Source organism: Giraffa tippelskirchi, chromosome 13 (assembly GCF_054371585.1).
Source record: "Giraffa tippelskirchi isolate mGirTip1 chromosome 13, T2T-mGirTip1v1.2.pri, whole genome shotgun sequence".
Classification (NCBI taxonomy): Eukaryota; Metazoa; Chordata; class Mammalia; order Artiodactyla; family Giraffidae; genus Giraffa; species Giraffa tippelskirchi.
The window spans coordinates 15840246-15862929 of NC_137287.1; the positions used below are offsets into that span (position 1 = coordinate 15840246).

Below are 22684 nucleotides of genomic sequence, written 5' to 3' on the forward strand. Positions count from 1 at the left end.
GCCCCGCCCTTTCTTTTCGCATTGCGGGGCGCTGGAGGTTGGCGCTGTGCCCCCGGCGCCCCACGTGGCGCCCCGTAGGGGCCGGGGGAGGCAAATCCGGAGACGGACCCCCCCAGCCCCCCGACCACAACCCGGCTGAGTTGCGGTGGCCACTGGGCGAGGGCGGGGGTCGCCAAGCTGAGAGGACTGTGGGGAGGGGTGACGTCAGGGTGAGTGGGAGCCGAGAAAGGAGCGAGTAGGAGAGAGGTGGGGAGGGGGTAGCGGGAGAGAGAGCGAAGCCGTGGGTCGGGTCGAATGAGAAGCGAGGGCAGGCAGGAGAGAAGGGGGAGGAAGCAGAGAGAAGTCGCTGCAGAGGACGGCTGATTGCGTTCCCTTCCCGGGGCTGCGGGTCCAGGTTGGGTAGGAAGTGCTGTCTGGGGAAGCTGGAAGGAAAAGCGGGCAGGGGGAGGAAAAGAGAGAGCGAAAAGAGGTGGGGTGGGAAGGTGGTGGAGGAGGAGAGAAGAAAGGAGAGGGGGAGAAAGGAGAGACTGACTGGAGAGAGGAAACTGCCGGAAGGAGAAAGAAGAGGAGGAAAGAGGCAAAATAGAAAGAGGAGAGAATTGGAAGGAGAAAGAAGTAGAGAAGAGAGAGAGAGGTAGAAAGAGAGAAAAGAAGGGTTAGAGGTACATGAAGGGAGGGAGAAAGGAAGAAGTATAAGGTGGCAACAGGACCTCAGAAGGAGAGAGAATCAAGAGTAGGAATGTGGCGAGGAAACAGCGCAGGGAGTAACCAGGGAGCAGCCATGGAGGGAACCGGTGGAGAATTGGGGGGACAGGGGAACTGGGGTCTGGAGGATGCCCCAGGCCTCTTGGCCAGGGCCTCCCTGCCCATCATGCCTGCATGGCCATTGCCTCTGGCCTCTTCTGCCCTTACCTTGCTCCTTGGAGCCCTCACTTCCCTTTTCCTCTGGTATTGCTACCGCCTGGGCTCCCAAGACATGCAGGCCCTGGGGGCTGGAAGTCGGGCTGGGGCTGTCAGTGGTAGGCCTGGAGGGTGCTCTGAAGCCGGCAGGCCAAGTCCAGGCCGCTCTGGAGAGTCCGGAGAAGGACCCAGGACGGAAGGCCTAGTGAGCCGTCGCCTTCGGGCCTACGCCAGGCGCTACTCTTGGGCAGGGATGGGTAGGGTGAGGCGGGCGGCTCAGGGTGGCCCCAGCCCGGGGGGAGGGCCAGGGGTCCTGGGCATCCAGCGCCCAGGCCTGCTTTTCCTGCCAGACCTGCCCTCTGCCCCCTTCGTGCCCCGGGAGGCCCAGCGGCATGATGTGGAGCTCCTGGAGAGTAGCTTCCCTGCTATCCTGCGGGATTTTGGGGCTGTGAGCTGGGACTTCTCAGGGACAACTCCTCCGCCTCGGGGCTGGTCCCCACCCCTGGCCCCTGGGTGCTACCAGCTCCTGCTATACCAAGCAGGCCGCTGCCAACCCAGCAACTGCCGCCGGTGCCCGGGGGCCTATCGGGCACTGAGGGGGCTGCGAAGCTTTATGAGTGCCAACACTTTCGGCAATGCTGGCTTCTCCGTCCTCCTGCCCGGCGCCCGGCTCGAGGGCCGCTGTGGGCCCACCAATGCCCGCGTCAGATGTCATCTGGGTAAGTGGATGCTGCTTACAGACCACCTCCTTGCCTCCACGATTTCCCCTCCAGACTCTCTCCTCTGCATCCTAGCTTTCTACACTGTGATTCTGATTGTGCCTTTCTTCTCAGAAGTCTTCCATGACTCCCTATTGCCCACAGCAGCATTTCTTGAGCTTCAGTGATCAGAAAGCCACCCTCACAAGGTTCCCACAGTCATTTACCACCTGTCCTGTTTCTTCATATTGACTTCCCCTCATGTCTTGTTTTACTTATTAGAAGGCATCTTTATAGAACAATGATGATCAGTATTACTTGCCCTAAATAGAAGTTATTCATAAGACAAGATAAAACTTAAAAAAAAAAAAAAAGCTTGAAAACTTCTAGCAAAATATTCTAGTCTTGAGACTGAACCTTACATTCTCCTCCTTTAAAAAGGAGCAATGTTGGGAATTCTCCAGCAGTCTAGTGGTTGTAAATGTTGCTAAGTTGTGCGACCTCGTGGACTGTAGCCTGCCAGGCTCTTCTGTCAATGGGACTTCCCAGGCAAGAATACTGGAGTGGGTTGCCGTTTCCTTCTCCAGGGAATCTTTCCGACCCAGGGGTAGAACCTGCGTCTCCTGCATTGGCAGGCAGAATCTTCACCACTGAGCCACCAGGGACTTTGTGTTTTCACTGCTGAAGGCCTGGGTTCAGTCCCTAGTCAAGGAACTAAGATCCCATAAGCCACATGGTACACTCCAAAATAAAAAGCAGCAATGTTAGTAGGGGTGTTCAAGTTATGTTAGCATCATCCTGAGATTTTCAATGTTTTAAAGGTTGAAAGAAAATGAGGAAAAAAAAAACACCTCATTTTCTGGTAAGTTATTTAATGCCATGACCTCGTTTTGCCTACAGTCATCTCCTGTGCTACCAGTTCAATGTGTTCTATACTTTAAAGGACACTGTCTTTGAAGAGACCTGGATCAAGTTCAGCTCTTTTCTTTCCTCTTCTCCCACCTGTTCCCTTCTTTCCCTTCCCTTCCACCATGCCCTAAATTATGAAGGCCTTCTGGCTGGTCCTGGCAGATGCCACATGCATGCTCTTAACCTAGGATGTCTTTCCCCCTTTATCACCTCCTGGGAAACTCCTAATTAGCCTTCACAACTCACACTTTCAAATGTCACACCTCCTCTGGGATGTCTTCCTATTCCCCATTATTTGAGTTGGCTCCTCAGTTTTCTGCACCCCACTGTGTGGTCCTCCGCAGGATGGAGCCCTTTGCTTTATACTTTTTGGGGAGAGAGGACCTAACACAGAGAGGGTTCTTTAGCTAAACTGACAGAAGCCCAAGAAGGGAGGCTGGTTCCTTTAGGAAGCCTTCCCTTTTCTCTGAAACAAAACAGATTGCGTTTGCACTGTGTTTCCCGTCTCCTAGCATTTCCTCTCATCCACTACTGTATTGTAATTTTACATGGGTCACCTTCCAGAGACCAAGGGAACACCATTTGTTGTTGTGTTGGCCAGTCGCTAAGTCGTGTCCGACTCTTTTGTGATCCCACGGACTGCAGCCTGCCAGGCTCCCGTCTTTCACTATCATCTCCCAGAGTTTGCTCAAATTCATGTCCATTGAGCCGGTGATGCTATCTAACCATCTCATCCTCTGCCACCCCCTTCTCCTTTGCCTTTAATCTTTCCCATCATCCGAGTCTTTTCCAGTGAGTCAGCTCTTTGAATCAGGTGGTCATAAAACCATAGAACCTGGCATGTAAGATTCTCAGATTCTGTTTTTTGACTTAAGGGGGTGGGCCTCTTCAATGGAGGCAGGAATTTGGAGGTCTGCATCTCTTTCTACAGGCCTGAAGATTCCCCCTGGTTGTGAGCTGGTGGTTGGGGGTGAGCCCCAGTGCTGGGCTGAGGGACACTGTCTCCTGGTGGATGACTCCTTCCTACACACAGTGGCTCATAACGGTAATGGGGCTCCCATTCTGCCAGGAGGGATGAGGGACTGAAGAGTGAACAGGATTAGACTATAGAGGCTGCAGAATTGGACCCAACTGGCTTCCTGCCCTACACCACTATTCCCCAGTTGCATGACCTTGAACAAGTCACATAACTTCTCCAATCACCTGGAAAATGGGGCAACCCCCTTCTTTGTCAGGTGACTGTAAGGATTAAATAAGTTAATGTAAGTGCACAGCCAAGTGGTTCGTGGCACCAGACCCTCGAACCGGACCACCTGGGTTCCTGTCCTCCCTCTGGCACTTACTAGCAGTGTGACCTCAGGCAAGTTACTTAACCTCTTTGTGCCTCAGTTACTTTGTATAAAATGGGAATGCTTATGGTACTATCTCCTAGTTTGTTTTGATGATTAAGAGCTAATACACGTAAGGGATTAGAACAGTGTCTGGCACTTATTTGCATAGTGTCTGCCTTTCTGAGTATTTGGTAAGTGTTCTGGCCTGTAAGTACTTAATGTCAGCTGTTCTGCTGTCTCCATCCCCATGTGCCCTAGGCTCTCCCGAAGATGGGCCTCGAGTGGTCTTCATCGTGGACCTCTGGCATCCCAACGTGGCTGGGGCCGAACGCCAGGCCCTTGACTTTGTCTTTGCACCAGACCCTTGAAGGAAGCTGCTCCTTTTAGACATCCGGGCTGGAGACAGGCTGCACTCAGAGATGGCTTGAGTGGTAGCCAGAACTGCCTCTCCACTGCAGTGGGTGGGGTGGGGCTGAGGGTGGGAACTGGCCAGGGAACACTGAAATATAGATTTTACATCCTCTCCTGACTACTTTCTTCCCAGCTGCCAGCCCAGGGAAAGGCTAGGGGCAAGGGTTTGTCTCTTCTCCCATCCAGGTGTCTCCCTAAACAAGCTATCTTCCTGGGAGCCAGCACCAGACCCTCAACTCGACTTTATTCCAATAATTTAATAGAAAATTAAAATAATAAATAATATGAAACAAATTGGGAAGATGCTAAGCTGGTGCAGGCCCAGGCCAGCCTAGTATTAAGGAAGCAGGGAGGGTGGTGGGGAGGAGGAGGGAGCAAACAACCCTGCACAATGGTGAGGAGGCGGCTCAGAACGCGGCGGGTGTTATTACGGGCTGGCTTGACACTTTGGCGTGTACGATGTACTAAAAAAAGAGAAAGGGAATTCTAAATCCTTCTGAACCAGCTGGTGAGGGGCGAGGGCAGGACAAGGATGGGGATGAAGGAACGAACGTAGGCTTTCTGAAGGCCTCTGAGGGGAGGGGCTGGAATGTACCGTGTGGTTAGCAACGAGGTGGGAATGGATGGAAAAGGGCCAAAGTGAACTGTACCATGTGATGAAGGGATGGAAGGGAGACCCACGACTTGGCCAGCAAAGCCCGGGTAAAGATCTGGGAAGGGGAAGAGGAAAAGAGAGAGGGACTCGGGTCCCAGTGGCTAGAGGAAAATTCAGGGCAAAACTCAGTCCTTGAAGACAATCTGTTGGCCGTGAGGACGCTCATCGTGGGTGATGTGGCGGCGGACGTGGATCCTGCGGACACGGTGCTCTCGGTTCTCTTCATCCTCCCCTCGGCTGGCCCCGCCACCTCCAGCTGCACCCCCTGTGGCCTCCAGGAGGGCTGGGTCTGGGCCTCGGGGAGTCTCGTAGATCAGGATGTTCAGGGTCTCCTCAAAGATCCGGGCCTCTGGGAATTCCACCTGCAAAAGGCCAGCAACCCCCAGCTCCCTCCTTCTGGCCCGACTACACAGCCAACCCCTCCCCCAGGCTGCTCCTGCACTGGCAGGCCTCCTAGCCTCTGTAGTCGCCTAGCCTCTACAGTCACAGGTTCCTTGAGCCTGGACTGTCCTCTTTGCAATGTGTTTACTTAGCAAAGTCATGCTTATGCTGTGAGGTCCAGCTCTGAAGTCAGGCAGAGTTATTTGCTTTGTCCTTTGTTGCTAAGACTCTTGGTTTTTTTTTTTTCATTTGACAAATATTTACTGAGTGACTGCACAGTACCAGGCATTATTCTAGGCACTGGGGAATATAGCAGTGAATAAAACAGGCAAACTTCCTGTCCTCAGGAAGTTTACATTCTAGGATGAGGACCCAGACATACATGTAATAAGATATAAAGTGTCAGATAATGATAAATGTTATGGAAAAGTTATAGCAGGAAAAGGGGAGGAATGTTACAACTTTAAAGACAGAGCTCAGAGAAGCCCTCACTGAGGTGACATTTGACCAACAGCCAAAAGAAGGGAGGGAAGGAACCAGATGAACTAGAGAAAGATCAGTCTGAGAAGAGAACAGCAAGTGTAAGAATTCTGGGGCAGGAGTGTGCTTAGTGTATATTTAGATCAGCAGCAAGGCCAAAGCAATGAGGCAGAGTGAAGAAGAGTAGAAAGGGATGAAGAGGTGGTTAAGTGTTCCCTTTGTGTGACTTGGAGGGATATAAACAAACTTTAATGAGCTGCATTCTCATTACTGGTTTATCTTCCTGTCTTCCCAACTACAGAGGAAGCTACTTGGAAATTGGGTTATTCATTCATTCACACTTTCAATAAATGTTTACTAGCTTCTATAGTGTGATAAAAAGCCTGGCTAGTGCTAGAGAGATAGGGGAAAAAAGATACAGCTCTGCTCTCAAGAAGCTAACCCCTTGCTGCTGAAGTAAACACCCTCCACGGCCCCATCCCGAGCAGACTACAATCAACGCTGTGTTTAGCTGCAAGGGGTGTAGGACCAACTTTTTTGGGGTGGTTGTCTTGAAAATTCATGAGCTAAGTTGTCCCAAAGGAACTGATGCTTGACTTAGGTCTTAAAGATTAAGCACAAGTTCACTAAAAGCAGACAGGAATGAGGAAATACAATCCTAAGAGGGAACGGTGTGTGCAAAGGCAGCGAGGTGTGAAATAGCACTGGGTGCTTAGAGACTTCCAAGATCTCCTGTGTATCTGAGGCACACCCTTCGTGTCAAGGTCGGAGGGACCAGGGTGATAAGATCTTCACAGACAGATGTCATGACAGAGGGCTTGTTCTTTACTCAGCATCTCATTTACCTTGGTTTCAAGCCTCTTGCAGTGCTTAGAAAGTCTCTAATGATGGTTGCCATGGTAATAACTCAAGGCCTACGATCTCAGTGTGTTCCAAACACTTGAAGTTTTAAGAACCTACTCTGGGTCATTAGATCCTTCTGAGAGTCTAATGACAGGTACGGTCCTTCTACACAGAAAAATGCACACACAAAACCCCAAACCACATATTCTTTCAAGATAGCCTTGAAACCCAACTGGCCTAGATTAAGAATCCCATTCTAATACAACACCCTCCTTTCACAGGTAGAGAAGCAGAGACCCACAGAAAGTTAAAATGACTTGCCCAAGGTTACAGAGCTAAGACCCCCAAAACTTGGAACTCCAGCTCCTGATTCCCACTGATGGATTTCCCAGGCCTGACTGGATGAGCTACCTCTGTCCAGGGTGCTGATCCTGCCCACCGCCACAGCCCTCCCTAACCAGGGCCCGAACCCCATCTGACCTTGGTCTGCTTCTTCTCCGTGGCATAGACAATGGAGGTGCAGCACACCTCGGCGATTTTGCGGCCCTGCCCGTAGAAAGACCAGCAGCAGATCTCGTCCCCCAGAACATCCTTGAGGAAAAGCAGCCGCCCGTGGAAGCGCAGGGCCAGTTTGTCAAACAGCTCGATGTTCTTAAGTAGGTTGTCATCCGAAGTGCTGAGGACCAGGGGGGCCAGGAGGCCTCAGCACGATGGGCTTCCCTCCCTCTGTTCTGCAACCCCCCGTCCCCACCCCAGCTTAGGGACCCTGAGACCCAGCACTCTCGTCCTGCCTAGGAGGTTGGTGCCCAGCAGGCCTTGAAAAGGAAGCAGCATTTGTTCAGCAAGTTCCAGCACAGCAGAGGGAGCTACCCGTGCAGGTTCCGGAGGCAAGTGGCCTCACCAGACCTCCTCGCTCCACCTCTTTTTAACTGAGTGATACCGAGCAAATTACTTCACCTTTTGCTGCCTCAATTGCCTCATCTGTAAAATGGAGATCACAACAATAACTACTTCCAACGACTGTGAGGTTCATGTGAGTAAATATATGTAAAGCACTTAAAGAGCCATGCCTCTTATAAAGCAAGCACTTAGGAAACGCTAGTCACTATTATCTAATCCTCACTGGGACCCCAGTTTACCGATAAAACTGAAGCTCAAAAAAAAACCCAAAAACCTGAAGCTCACAAGTGAAAATGACCTCTCCAAAGTCCCCAGGGGGTAAGTGGCAAAGCTGGAATTTGCATCCAGGCAGGATTCCTTCCACACCTCCTGTGTGACCATAACTCTCCCCATGGGCCAGGAGCAGGGTTATGCTGGAGCCCAGGGTTCCACCCACTGCACTTCCCCACCTCCGAGGGGGTCACCTGGTGTAGGAGTACTTGTTGTTACTGCGGTTGTGCAGGAGCTTCACCACGGGCTGTTGGGGAAAAGAGGGTGGAGAAGGGTGGGGGTCAGGCTGCCGGAACAGGCGCCCAGCCTCCACCCTACAGGGCTCAGGGGCCTCACCTTGGAGGTGCTGGCCAGGAGCTGCTGCTCCTCCCGGGGAGATGTCACCGTGGGGATGAGGCACAGCGGGGACACGTTCTCCCTTTTTTGCTGGAGAAGAAGCGGAAGGTGATTAACAGCACAACCAAAGGTCACTCGCTCCCCTGCCTAAGAGCTTTCCAACACTGCTTGTCGCCTCTGGGAAGAAAATCCAGACTCCTCAGTGGTCCACGTGTGAACTCTCTGATCTCAGCTCCGCCACTCCCCTGCCTGCCGGGCTGAGCCCCGCCTGTTCCTTCCTGCATCCAGCTTGTGCCCCCCCGGGCCCTTTGCTGCTGCCACTGCCAGCAACGGCCAGCACTCAGCTGTCTGTATGGCTGGCCCCTTCATGCCATTCAGACATCGATGCAATTAGTGCCCCTAGGAGGGTACTGGTCCTCCTCCCTAGGCTCCCTGGCTAAGTAGCCTTCTCTACTTCTTCCTTTTCACACTCTCCATTCACTTTCTTCATGGCACTCAGGTCCTCACATTTTCGCATTTTTTGGTACATTTGCTCATAGTCTCTTTCTAGAGAATAAGTACCTAGTACACAGTAGATGCTCAATAAATATCTGGTGAATGAATGAATGGGGCTGGGTGGGAGGTTGGAGGGAGAATTAGAACCAGATACAGAGGTTTCTTTCCTCTTCTCTGCCTTTGAGAATCCTCATGCCAAAACCCTTCTCACCTCCCCCAACCTAAAAACTAGATGTGTAATTCTAATACAAATTCCAGAATTTTTTTTTTAGAAATGCCTAAGGCTTTTACTAAAATTAATATGGAAGAACAATTCTATTACTTAGGTCAATTTTTAAAAAGAGTCAAGAAAGAGGAGATTGACCCTCCCACATATTTAACTACCTTACAAAGCCACAATAATGAAAACAGTGTAGGTCTTGTGTGGAAACAAACAAAAACAATACAATAGAGAACTTGGAAACAGACTGATATATCTGTATATATATATATAAAATGAAAACTGTTATTTATAGAGAGAACATCACAAATCAGTGAGGGCGAGTGTGTATTAGTTATTGCTGTGTAACAAACTGCTCCAAAACCAAACAGCTTAAATCAACAACAAATACTTATTATCCATTTCTATGGGTCAGGAATTCAGGAATGGCTTAGCTGAATGCTTTTGGCACAGGGTCTCTCACGAGGTTACAGTCAAGTCAGCTGGGGTTGCAGTAATCTGAGGCTGTCTTCGTCTGAAGGATTTGTTTCTCACAAAGCTTATTCATATGGCTGGCAAGTTCATGCTGGCTATTGGCAGGAAATATTTGACCCCTGTCATTTGGACCTCTGTGATGGGTTACTTGAGTGTCCTCACAATATGGCTGCTGGCTTCTCCAGAGCAAGTAATCCAAGAGAGAGCAAAGTAGAGGCCTTTTTTTTTTTTAAAATATTTATTTGGCTGCATTGGTTTTAGTTGCAGCAGGTGGGATCTTTTATTCCAGCACACAGGCTCAGGAGCTGTGGCATTTCGGTTCAGTAGTTGCCCTGAAGCATGTGGGATCTTAGTTCCCTGACCAGGGATTGAACCTGTGTTCCCTGCATTCCAAGGCAGAGTCTTAACCACTGGGCCACCAGATAAGTCCCCTCACAGTCTTTTATGATCTAGTTTTGTTAGCCCTATTCAATGTGGAAGGGAACAACACAAGGTAATGAATGCTAGGGAGTAAGAATCACTAAGGATTGCCTTGGAGGATGACTCCACAATCCATCTTTTGGCCCCCATTGATTCAAATCCCTCTCATATGCAAAACATACTCACCACCTCTTCCTAAGATCCCCCAAAGTCCCATTCCATTACAGCGCTGATGCACAGAAGCTGGTGATTCTTCTCTATGGCTCTTGGCTCTAACCTGAGTCACTCTTCCTTTTCCATGCAAGACAATCAATCCATGTTTGCAGCTCCACAGTTTGTTAGTTTTTTTTTAACTTTTCTTGTATACTGGAGTATAGGCAATTAACAATGTTGTGATCATTTCAGTGCAGCTCCATAGTTTCTTTAGTCTGCTTTTTGCCTGTACAACTTTTGGAGGTCCAAAGGTTTCTTTTCCTCTTGTATTGTCTCTGTCCCTTTCAGTCTAAGCTGGCAGTGTTTCTGCCAATATAATTCCCTTAAAAACTTAATGGGTGTCTTGTGACTCACTGGAAAGGACCCTGATGCTGGGAAAGATTGAAGGCAGGAGGGGAAAGGGATGACAGAGGATGAGATGACCGGATGGCATCACCAACTCGATGGACATGAGTTTGAGCAAGCTCCGGGAGTTGGTGATGGACGGGGAAGGGTGGTGTGCTGCAGTCCATGGGGTCACGAAGAGTCAGACACAACTGAGCAACCGAACTGAACTGTCAGTCCGGGGTTCAGTTCATTAGACAAAAACCACACCCACACAACTTCGTGAAATGAGCTCTTCTCTACTTTGAGCTTATGCTGAGACTGCTGCCTGACAATAGCTTTAAGCTTCTTAGAAGAGCTATCATTTGACTGAATGATTCTGAGGCATCTTCTTAGATATTCTGAGGTCTTAACAAAGGATTTCACAATTGCATCCTCAGCTTCATCTTTAGACCATATCATACTGAGAATGCTCTGTATTTTTTCTTTGCCTGGAAGCAATTTGTTAATTTTAACATCAGTTGTTGTTTGAAAGGCTGGGGATGTTCAAGTGCCCCCCCATCCCCAAATTACTGGCTCCTTTGTGTTCAATTCTTTTTCCTTTTGCTTACCCTCTCTTCTGTTTTAGTATAAGCAACAAGAAACCTGTGGCGCCTAACATTCTGTCTGGAAATTTCTTTGCTACATCACCCAGTTCATTAGGTATGTTTTCTACTTTCTATTAATATATTACTATCAGAGACAGTGTTGCTACTTCTGCCACTATGTAACAAGGATCCCCTTTCCACCACTTTCCAGGAAAAACATTCCACACTGCAGCCTCCTCAAAGGTCATCAGACTTCTATGGATACTCTAAAGCTTTTTAGGCTTTTCTTAATACTCTTCTCAAAGTCCTTCCAGCTTCTGCCCACTCTGCAGTTCTAAAGCCACTCCCACATTTTAGGTTTTCTTCTGGCAGAATTGCATTCCAGATACCACAATCAGTTATCTGTTACTAGGTAATAAATTAGTACAAACTTAGCAGCTTAAAACAATAAACATTTATTATCTCACACAGTTTCTGTGGGTCGGGAACTTGAGCTTGGCTTAGTTAGGTGGTCCTGGCCCAGGGTCTCTCGCAAAGTTTGAGTCCATGTGTTGACTAGGGTTGTCGTTATCTAAAGACTTGAATGGGCCTAGAGGACCCAGTTCTGGGATAGCTCACCCATTTGGCTGACAGTCTGTGCTGGTCGTGAGCAGGAAGCTTCAGTTCCTCATCAAGTGGAAGTCTCCCTAGGACTGCTTGAGGATGCTCACATGGCAACTGGCTTCCCCACAGTGAGTGATCCGAGAGAGGCAGAAGCTGCTATGTCTTTTATGACCTAGCTTTAGAAGTCACACACTATCACCTCTGCAGTCTCCTACTGGTTACACAGGTCAGCCCTATCCAGTGTGGGAAGGGACTGAACAAGAACCTGAATAAAAGCAAGAGGCAAAAAAAACTGCCGGTGGCTCTCTCCGATACTGGCTACCACAGGTTGTGCAGTGGATGGCACTGTCCTCTCCACAGAGGACAAAAAAGTTAAATCTCTTCATAATTCACATTACAACAGTGAATTCCAAATACAAAAGATATAACTATAAAGCTAATAAAAAATACAGCATAAACTTAAACAAGATCCTAAAAGGATCTTGTGGAGAAAAAAAAAAAGAAGAGGAATTTGAATATATTAAATTTAAGAGTCTCTCCAGTTGACAATGAAAAGCATGATTTTATAAATAATTCCATGTAATGTTGAAGGAATTATAATTATTCTAAAACACTAATGAAACTATTGATTCTGGTGAGAATTAACAATTGATGTGTGGTTGACAGATAACTGCCATTCATGAAGTACCTAAATTACTTTATAGTTGGCAACAAAGGAATGGAACTACAATGAAGGATCAAACCATCACCACCTGAATCTAGTGGCCAATTCTGAGCATCAATAATGATGGATCATATTAACAATACTATAGGTCTTGATATAACACAGTATGAAATATGTAACATTACCTTAAATGTTTTCTAATCAAAATTTTTCATATCAAGCCTTTGACTCTACCATCTAGTTTAGAGAAACTCAAGAGAGGGTGAGGGTTAACAAACCAAATCAGGCAAATTTGGAAAGTAGGTCATTGTGCAGGACAACTGGTGGTCAGTATTATGAGAAAAAAAGAACTGCTTTGGGTTGGAAAAAAAATATAATAACCTGATGTAATGCAAGGATCTAGACTGTACTGGTTTATACGTGAACCAGCTATGACAGACATTTCTGGAACAAATAGGAGAAATTTGTACATGCTCTTGATGTTAGACAAAATTTCACTGACATGTAAAGATGGCAATTATTAACAAACAAACAAAAAAAGCAGATTACAAAGCAGCACATACACCATAATCATATTTTGGCAAACACACTCACACAGGAAAAGACTCGTTAGAGTATTTGGTACTTTATTTTTTTGATTATCTGTGTTTTTTAATTTCTACAATACTTATATACACTTTAAAAATAATAAATGATTATGTATAATTTTTTTAAAAATCAACAATTTCTGTTCGACAACAGATGCCACAGATAGATGACATTCTAAGTGAAATGATTGGCAACATCTAAAACTGACTAGAAAATATTATCTGAAACAGACTTTAACTGCGGTTCCTTATTGAATATCAAAACCCAGCAAATAATCTGAGTAACTATTTTCTCAACTCTTCTGAAAATGTCAGATAAAGAGTACCATTCTATATGCACAGGACAAGTTAATTTATTATGTAAAGTATATGCCCTAGAATAATAGAGCTTAATTCTCTCTAGGAACTAAACTATGTAAGAATCTCCAGCAAAGCAACAAGAAAAAGGAAATTCAATAGAAAATTTGGTAAAGACTATGACTTGGCAACTCACAGAAGGGGAAACCAAAAATGCTAGTGAGTATATGAAAAGATGCTTAATCTAATTAGTATCAGAAGCATGCAAATTAAAATTAGATCACTCTACACCAATCAGATGGGCAAAATTAGAATGTTGGGTGATGCCATGAGTAGTTGAAGATATGCAGAAATGGGATTCCTTATGCACTGCTCATCAGCAATATAAAGTGCTAGACCCATTCGGGAGAATAATCAGATGATACTTGCTGAAATTCATCTGTATGTGTCCTATGGCCCAGCAATTCCAATCCCAGCTACAATCATGTGAAAACATTGGTCCGGGACCCATAAGGGCACAGGTACAAAGATGCTCATTGTGGCATCATCTGTGAGGGCAGGAAGCAGGAGGCAATCTAGGTCTCCGACCTCAGGGGAATGTATAAACAAAATATTACAAATGCACATCAGATTCCTGTGCAGCAGTTAGAAGCAAAGAACTAAATGTACGTACAGCAGCATGAACAGAACTTGGAAAAAGTGCTGAATTAAGAAACAGAACACACAATCCATAGCTCAAAGCCATTTATGGAAATTTAAAATGCTTATGTATACATAGCAACACTTTATAGTTTTTCAAGGGTACAAACATAATCCAAGCAAACATATTAAAACGTTAGAACTGGAGGGGTATCTATGAGGACAAGGGAAGTGGGTAGGGGATCGGGAATGAAGGAAAAATGAAAAGTGAAAAGATTTGCTAGAGACTAAAGATGTTTAAGTGCACACACTGAGAAGTATGATGAACTCAATAGTCTGTACCTGAATCTTAAAAACAAAACCCAAACCTCCAAACAAACATGCATATTCTAGCTGAGTGGGTTGAGGATGGGAATAGCCTTGAGAAAACTTTGAAAGAAGGAAGCTGGAGCACAGAAGAAAAAGTACTGTACTTGGGAGTCGATAAACTGGGGTTGACTTGGAGCTCTGCTGCTTAACAGTTCTTTGACCCTGGATGTATCCCCAGCTTCCCTCATTTCTTTTTATATCAAACAAATGTACAAGGAGGTAACAGACCCTAACCACAGTGGATATGAGATAACATTAGATACATGTAAAGCTATCCAACGGGAACGCACTTCCAAAATCATCTAGTTTAATGTTTTTTCAACTGCAAGTGGTACCCCATAATGGGCCATGAAATAAATTTAATGGATCACAAATAGCATTAGAAAAAAAGAAAACAATATATCAGAGTGTATTTCACTACAAGTATCATTTTATAAAACTCTTACTTCAGTTATATAAGTGAGTGAAAGTCACTCAGTCGTGTCCGACTCTTTGCGACCCCATGGACTATATAGTCCCTGGAATTCTCCAGGCCAGAATACTGGAGTGGGTAGCCTTTCCCTTCTTCAGGGGATCTTCCCAACCCAGGACCCGAACTCAGGTCTCCTGCATTGCAGGCGGATTCTTTACCAGCTGAGCTACCTGGGAAGCTCTCGGTTATATAAAGATGAACATAAAAAATGCATTTTTCTCTATGAGATGCAGTCAAAAAGCTTGAAAAACAAACACAGCTATTGCCCAAAGGAATTTTATATTTTTGGATTTCAAGGACCAATAAGTATTCCCCAAGACAACAGAAAATTGTTCATAATTGACACTTTTTAGTATATAAAGGGCATCAAAAAAGAAAACTCTTATTAGCTATTAATATTATATCATCAAAGAAAGGACACTTTTAACATTGTAAAAATAGAACAGAATAAAAGGCTTTCTGTGAAACTTACTATATCGCACATATTTTTCTCATTTCCCTATCTTCTGGAACATGAGAACGGAATGCCAGAGGTAGGAATTGACTCACTCAAGGTCACTCAGTCAGCAGTGTGGGAGGTGACATTAACCCATATCTCCTGGCTGTCCTTTCCAATCTCTTCTCCTCAGAATTCTAAGAGATCCCCAGAAGAGATGCCCAGCAGATGGGGCTCTGGAACTCCCAACCCTGTTTTATCGGGAGGGGTTGCTTCTACGGTACTTCATTGCTAGAAAAAAAAGTTACTTAACACCATGGAAGTGATGGAATGCTGCCTCCCAGGTTAGGACCAGATCATGGAGGTCATTATATTACAATTTAAATTTAGAATTTTTTTTTTTAACTTAGTGGGGCAAGGGCATTACTTGGGATTGCTGAGCAAAGGAGAGAATAAATTGGGATTATGTTTAAGGATCATTATTCCCGTGGCAGTGTAACAGTTGGATTGGCTGGGTAGGAACAGTACGAAGCAGAGAAAGAAGTCATTCAACCAACCCAGCAGTCTTGGCATGAGGTGGTGGTGGGACAGTAGAAATACAGAGGACCCCCAAAATCGCTGGGGTCACGGCCAGTCAGAGTCAGGCCAGAGGCAACATTCCAGTCATTGCCCCATATTTCCTTTTGTTTTTCTTTAATATCTTAATAGCTAACTACTTGGGCAGCTCTCCCAGGGACATGGGCATCAGGGTGGGAATCAGGAGGTGGGGAAGGGATGCTCACCTGCAGTGCCAGCTGGCAGTCCTCAATCAGTCCCTGCACCAGGTAGTAGCGGGCTTCGCCCAGCAGCTCCCCCAGTTCTCTGGTGCTCTCAGGAAGTGGCACAGACCCGTCCCGCAGGTAGTTGAGGATTGTACCAAAATGGCGGCCGCTCCGGTCAATCAGCACCCAACCTGGTGGGGTGGGGAGAGGCAGGAGAAAGGATGGCTTTGCTGAAGGCCACAGAACTACTATATGTATGAAAAAAGGATTCCAAAGCCACAAATCTGAATACCAATCTGTCTCAGGCCTCTGCCATATCCAAGAAAATCCCTTTAAAACATCTCCAGTGAGTTCTCCCATGGGCCTTTTATTTTTTTTTTCTTCAACACATCCAGCCACAGAGAATTAATTCCCTCCCAAGTCTGGTCTACACTGAGACGATTCTCATCATGAGAAAGTACCTACAGATAACCTTATCAATAAACCCCTAACCTCTTGTGCTAACTCTGACCACTCTATTAAGTAAGAATGTCTACCCCACCCACCAGTTCACTACTTTATAAACTTCATAGAACTTATTACTATCTGAAATCACATGCTTTGCTCTCCTTTTTGTATATTTGTTTATTCTCCCCCTACCCGCCCCCCCCAACCATACACACACAGAAAAAAAGCAAAACTCTGTAAGACTTATCTTACCAGATTTGTTTACCAAACTATTTCTAACACTAACTGGCATTTTACAAATACTTAGTCAATAAAAAAATTATTCACCTTCAGGCATATGAAGGCTGAGCGATACCTCCCCAATTTCTATTTGCCAGCTTTCATAATTCTTAACCCCTTCTGAATCAATCATCTCCCCTTCCCCCCATCAAACTTTAAAGTTCCACTTGGGCATGTGGGGGACGGAGCTGAATGCAACACTTCCAGAGGGTAAGGTTCACCTGGTGAGGAGAACTGTCCACTCTCCATTCTGGCGTCCCTGGCAAAGCAAAAGCAGCCCCCCCCCCCAACTTCTACAGTCTGTATAGATAGATTCCTAGAGTGTACAGGGACCTGCGTTAGGAGAACAGAGACAGACAAAATCCTCTAACACTCTGGGATAGTTGTTGGCAGCGCTGAGGAAGAGAGCGGAACAAAAGGCTCGGCAAGTGGAAGAAACTGATGAAAAGTTGCCTGGAAGGATGCTGTTGCCAGCATGGCGGGTTCCCAAGTCTTTTGAGCTGAGGGGTGAAGGGTGGGAGTGTCGGTGGGACGCAGTAATGAACATTCTCAGCTGACATGTTTAATCACTTACCACTGTGCCTGGCAGAGTAGCTGGAGGGGCGGGGGGTGGCGGGTGGTCCATGAATGTTGGTTACTACTGCTGGGGGTAAAGACCGGGGGAGGATGGAGATAATGAATGAGAAAGGGGAGATGAGATGGGATGTGGGCGCCGGAGGAGGTGAGAACGAGTTGACTGGACGGTAGGAGAGAAGGGGCACGAAGAGATTGGGCGACGACAGACTAGGGGAAAGGGAGGCGGGATCTGGAGGATGCAGGACAGTAAGCAAGGGCGGCTCGCGTACCTCCGGCGTCAGTGAGCACCTCCGCGCGGCCGCTGAACATGGCCTTGAGCCTGGTGTCCTGTCCGGTAAGGGTCCGCAGCGTGGTGTAGTGCAACGAGCCGCCCACGTTCAGCTTCACGTACTTGCTGTTCGTGGTCAGTGGCTTGAGACCGTAGGCGGCGGAGCCAGGCTCGAGACCCGAGGGCTTAGCGATCTCCAGGGACGGCGCCTCGGCCGCCGCCGGGCCCGAGGCCTCGGCGGACATGCCTGGTGGTGGCGGTGGGCAGCGACCCTAGGTTCTCTTCGCGCTCTCTGGCCGCTCCAGAGACCCCGAAACCTGAGCGCTCGGACCGGACCGCTGGCCCGCACGCCTCTACGCCGCCGCTACTCAGCGACACCGGCCTTCCGTCCCATTGCGCCGGTACCTCCCGGAAGCCGGGCGAGCAGCTGCGCAGGCGCGTCAAGGCCCCGCCCCCCGACCTCGCGGGGCCTGGAGTGCGGAGCATGCGTAGTAGCCTTGGGCCGTTGGCGGGGTAGGCTGTGGCTGAGCCGGGTGCTGAGCGATGTGCCCTCTGGTCGCCACTTTTGGGGTCCCGAAGTAGGAGGCTGGTGGCCACCTGCCTGTTGAGGAAAGTGTTGTCTCTGCCGCGTGTTTCTGCTGTCAGAGTGCTTCGTGGGCATAAAAGGAACACTGGCCCAGATAGGCAGGGGATTGGAAACAGTTCGCCGCCTCCCAGCCCCGCGCAGTTGACAGAGAAGAGCTTCGAGCAAAGCACCATAGAAGCTCTTAAAGGAGATAGAGGGGGTGGCCTCACAGAGGAGGTGGCAGTAGTGTTAGAGCAGGCAGAGTGTGAGGAGGTAAGTCGTCATGGAGGGCTTCTCTGAGGAGGTGATACTGAGCTGAATGAAGCTCAGAAGAAGCGGCCACGAGCAGGTGTGAGGGGGCAGAGTTGCAGAAAGAGCCACAGGCAAATACAGAAACCCTCAGGCATGAACTCACTGGACACAGTTGAGAAGCAGAAAAGGTCAGCGGTGGCTGGAGCAAAGGTCTTAGAATCCCAGCCGATGTCAAAAGACACCCAACCCTTGAGGAAAGAAGTAAGCTGGAAACACGTTGTTGATAAAGTGTGGTGAGAAGTGTTTTTATGGGACCCCCATCTGTATTCGGTTGATGGGCTGACACCTCAGAGATTTAGCAGGCTACCTGAATGTCTAGCGGGGGGCCCGCTGGAGGGAAATGAGAAAGTTGAATACTTTCCGCCCTGCCACCACTTCATTGGGTGATCCTAGGCAACTCACTTTTCTCTGGGCTTATTTGGTTCCTTTTCTGCTTAGTGAAGGGGGTGCAAATTTAAATGCCAGGGAACAGGAATGTAAAGGAGTGGAGTGGACCAGTTATAAGGTACTAGGGAGTCCTGGGGCTGGTGGTGACCTGCAAAGTCCATGCTTTATGAAAGGACTGCCAATTCTGATTTTTCAAATGTAGCTGATGAAAAGGAGAAAAAGGTGTAGCTGGGAGCTAGTTTACACTCTTCCTTCAGAAACCTCAGTATTGCTGGGAAGGGGCCTGGCCCACTAGGCTATGGTGTTGCCCTGTTGAGCATAAACAATTTTACAGAACACCAGCCTCAGACAAAGCCAGTCTCTTATGAGTTGAAAGACCATTCCATGATCATATCTGAACCCAAAACATTGCCCAGACCACAAAAATGACCAAACAGAACCCTCTCCTCCACAGCTTGAGTGACTGCTATTCCTTCATTGAGTACAGCTTTAGCCCTGATCCATTCCTCCTAATTTCTAGATAAGAATTATTAAGATGGGACTTGCCAGTGGCTAAGACTCCGTGCTCCAAATGCAGGAGGCCTGGGTGCAATCCCTAGTGAGGGAGCTAGATCCCACATGCTGCAACTAAGAGTTTGTATGCCACAAGTAAAGATTCTGCATGCTGCAGCTAAGACTTGGTGCGTCCAAATAAATATTTTTAAAAATGAAAAAAAGGATTCAGTTCAACTCAGTCGCTCAGTCATGTCCGACTCTGCGACCCAATGAACTGCAGCATGCCAGGCCTTCCTGTCCACCAACTCCCAGAGTCCACCCAAACCCATGTCCAGTGAGTCGGTGATGCCATCCAACCAACCAAAAAGAACTATCCCCACTTCCTGACACCATCCAACCTAGAGTAAACCTTCCCTTTTCTCGATCCCTCCAAGAAAATCATCTAACATAAGTTTCAATCCTGAAATACCAAGTGAGTGAAAGTCGCTCGGTTGTACCCAACTCTTTGTGACCCCAGGGACTGTAGCCTGCCAGGCTCCTCTGTCCATGGAATTCTCCAGGCAAGAATACTGGAGTGGGTAGCCATTCCCTTCTCCAGGGGATCTTCCCAACCCAGGAATCGAACCCAGGTCTCCCGCATTGCAGGCAGATTCTTTATGATCTGAGCTACCAGGGAAGCCCGATCCTGTAATGAACCATTTTTATTATGCACTTGCCGAGATGCCCAGCATGGGTTCCCCATGATAAGCAGCCTCCCTTGTTCAACTACAGGTGTGTTCCTGGTGGTCTTTGCCTGGAGGGCATTATCAGAAATGGAGGCTCCATGGCGATTCACCTGAAGCCCTCAGTAACCTGGACTGGGATCCTTGACTCTAGTAATAATGTGCACATCTGAGACCCCTTGTGTCTCTAACTGTTTGAGGTGCCATCCTGCCCATGGCTGGGAGGTAAGTTCTTGCTGAACTGAGTGCTGTTGAGACCCTTGAGTTTGGGAATTATTTTGTTTGTTTTCCTTGGAACAGGATCCTCTTCAGGGACTTCCCTGGTGGTCCAGTGGTTAGGATTCTGCACTGCCAATGCAGGCGGTACAGGTTCTATCCATGGTCAGGGAACTATGATTCCGTATGTCACAACTAAGACCTGGTGCAGCCAAAAAGAGATCCTCTTCAGTTTTGGGGTTATCCAATCAGATTTTATTTTTCCTTGGGGAATTTATTTTCTGACTTTCTACATCTGTCTGTTCCAATGGTCCCCCCGTTGGATATTGTTTGTCTGTCAGAGAAGCATATAGGAACAAGATGGGTATGCAGCCCTGGGTGTCTAAGAACATTGCAAAGACTTTCTTGCACAGTGTCTAGTGGCTGAACACCATTTGTCCCTCTAAGAAGTTGGGCATGCCAACCACTCAGGGGTCAGGTAGCATGCAGAAGTGTCATTTGCTATCCAAATTAACTAGACAAATCACTTCATCAACCAAGGCCCAATAAGCCGGTACTCAGCCAGCCCAGGGGACTGTGGCTTTTAGACCCTCAAACCAGGGTGCTTTGAATAAACTTTGCCTCAGGTCGCCATTCCAAACCTTTGTAAGGAGTTCTGCCTCAGTTCTGTGTGTGTCCCTAAGAACTGCTTTGTTTCACTTCTGCCCAGAATCAGGTTATTTGCTCTGGCTTCTGATCAATGACAATTGGTCTTTGGCCAAGTTCTGGAGATACAAGTTTGCACAGCACTGTTTTATGAACTCTTGTCTCAACTAAAACTGGCCAAATTCCTGATTCCTTCATGTTTTCTTACAGCTACATTAGCTTGTATCCTTATCTTTCTGACATAATTTCATTAGGGACCATTTAGAATTGCAGTGGCCATTTTGGGGAATTTGGGACAAGAAGAAGATTCTTTATTTGAAAGGTACCTTAGAACAAAAAGAGAAGAGACCCTCATGAGGGGATTGTCAAAAAGAGATTGTTTTGTTTAACATAGGTGATATTTCATTTCTGTACTTTGGAGATTGATAAATACTGATTTTTAAATTATATAGCTCTATTGTCAAGCACCTAAGATATGTTTTAAAATTAGGTGGAACATGACTCCTTTTGTGTGTATATATTAATATATGTCAAAATCTGGGCGGGGGGGATTTGCATTTAAACAGTTTCTGTTTTGGACTTAAACTATTTTATCTTTTCCTGCAGAGGGAATACAGATTAGCTTTTTTTTTTTGGTAATAGTTTCATATACTATTACCATAGTAATAGTTTCATATTTGTCTGAAGTAGCTTTCTCTCATTTTTTCCTGTCCATTTTTCTCTCTCAGAAAAGTTTAAAGCTTAATCAAAAAAACATTTTGTTGAGTGTGCACAATTCAGTTAAGTACAGTTGGCCTTCAAACAATATGGGTTTGAACTCCGAATATATTGGAAAAATTGGAGGGGGAATTTGTAATAATTTGAAAAAATGTGTAGCCTAAAAATATCAAAAAATTAAGAAAAAGTTAGGTATATTACGAATGCATAAAATATAAATAGACGCTAGTGTGTTTTGTCATTTGTTAACCATAAAATATACACAGATCTATTATAAAAAGCGAAAACTTATCAAAACTTGTATACACAAACATTTACAGACTCTTCATGGCATGTTTACACAAGATTACCAGAAGGTGATCATATCGCTGCTTCTTCATTATCAATATATGAATCACTTTATCTGTAAATAAACATGAGTTTCTTTTCACACTATTTTTTTTCCATGCACAGCACAGCACGCAGGATCTTGTTTCCTGACCAGGGATGGAAGCTATGCCCCCTGTGGTGGAAGCGTGGAGCCGTAACCTCTAGACCGCTAGAGAATTCCTTATCTTTTCCTTCTTGATGTTCAGTGTTAGTAGTACTCAGGCTTCCCAGGTGGTGCTAGTGGTAAAGAACTCACCCGTCAATGCATGAAACCCAGGTTTGATCCCTGGGTGGGTCAGGAAGATCCCCTGGAGAAGGGAATGACTATCCACTCCAGTATTCTTGCCTGGAAAATCCCAGGGACAGTGGAGCCTGGTGGGCTACAGTCCATGGGGTTCCAAAGAGTCTGACACGACTGAGTGACTAATACACACAATGTTAAATTAGTAGTACATTTACTAACTACAATGTTTTGTGTACTATAAGACAGTATTGACGTAGATACTGACAGATGATTCATCATGTTAACATATGGTATCAGTATCAACAAATACAATCAGTATCTTAAGTGTATTTTCTCTTTCTTAATAGCATTTTCTCTAGCTTAGCTTATTGTAAGTATATAATACATATAACATAAAAAGTATGTTTTAATCAACTGTTTATGTTATCAGTAAGGCTATTAGTAGCTAAGTTTGAGGAGGGAGTCAATTGTGCCCTCGAGGGTGGGGTTTTAAGGAGTGTTATTTCCTTGAGTTCCCTAACTCCCACATTGTTCAAGGGTCAACTTTAATCAAAAATGTCTGAAAGGATTGCTAAACTATGTATGTTTCCTTTGTGAGCACTGAAAAAGTATATTTATGTAATAGGTTTTGTATCGTTACAGATAAGATAGAAATGGGCTGAATTCCAAGATGAAAGGAGCTTTTAGCATAATCCAGTGTTTTTACATTTTAATTTGCTATGTAAAATAATGCCAGCACAATATTTTGATTTATACAAGATAAGGGT

General features: G+C 46.5%; 3 protein-coding genes across 7 annotated transcripts in view; 2 read left to right on the top strand and 1 right to left on the bottom strand.

The window, feature by feature from the left end:
- Window positions 1-334: 334 nt before the first annotated feature.
- On the top strand, window positions 335-4361 carry ASPHD1 (aspartate beta-hydroxylase domain containing 1). The gene is made up of 3 exons (XM_081553185.1): window positions 335-1619; window positions 3439-3552; window positions 4097-4361. The coding sequence occupies exons 1-3, from the start codon at window positions 740-742 to the stop codon at window positions 4204-4206; spliced, it is 1104 nt and encodes a 367-aa protein (XP_081409311.1). The 5' UTR covers window positions 335-739; the 3' UTR covers window positions 4207-4361.
- Window positions 4362-4486: 125 nt separating this feature from the next.
- On the bottom strand, window positions 4487-17662 carry KCTD13 (potassium channel tetramerization domain containing 13). The gene is made up of 6 exons (XM_081553134.1): window positions 17247-17662; window positions 15697-15866; window positions 8115-8204; window positions 7973-8025; window positions 7089-7284; window positions 4487-5266 (listed from the first exon to the last, which is right to left on the bottom strand). Exons 1-6 carry the CDS (start codon window positions 17488-17490, stop codon window positions 5030-5032), a joined length of 990 nt encoding a protein of 329 aa, XP_081409260.1. The 5' UTR covers window positions 17491-17662; the 3' UTR covers window positions 4487-5029.
- A 71-nt stretch (window positions 17663-17733) lies between these two features.
- TMEM219 (transmembrane protein 219) overlaps window positions 17734-22684 on the top strand; it is a 49433-nt gene continuing 44482 nt past the window's right edge. For 3 of the 5 annotated variants that reach the window (XM_081553158.1, XM_081553163.1, XM_081553165.1), the window contains exons 1-2: window positions 17734-17858; window positions 19776-19951. In XM_081553158.1, the coding sequence (XP_081409284.1) occupies window positions 19941-19951 (11 nt within the window). In that variant the 5' untranslated portion in view covers window positions 17734-17858; window positions 19776-19940. Of the gene's footprint in view, window positions 18324-19775; window positions 19952-22684 lie in introns of all 5 variants that reach the window. The other 2 variants (XM_081553160.1, XM_081553164.1) reach the window with 1 other exon arrangement.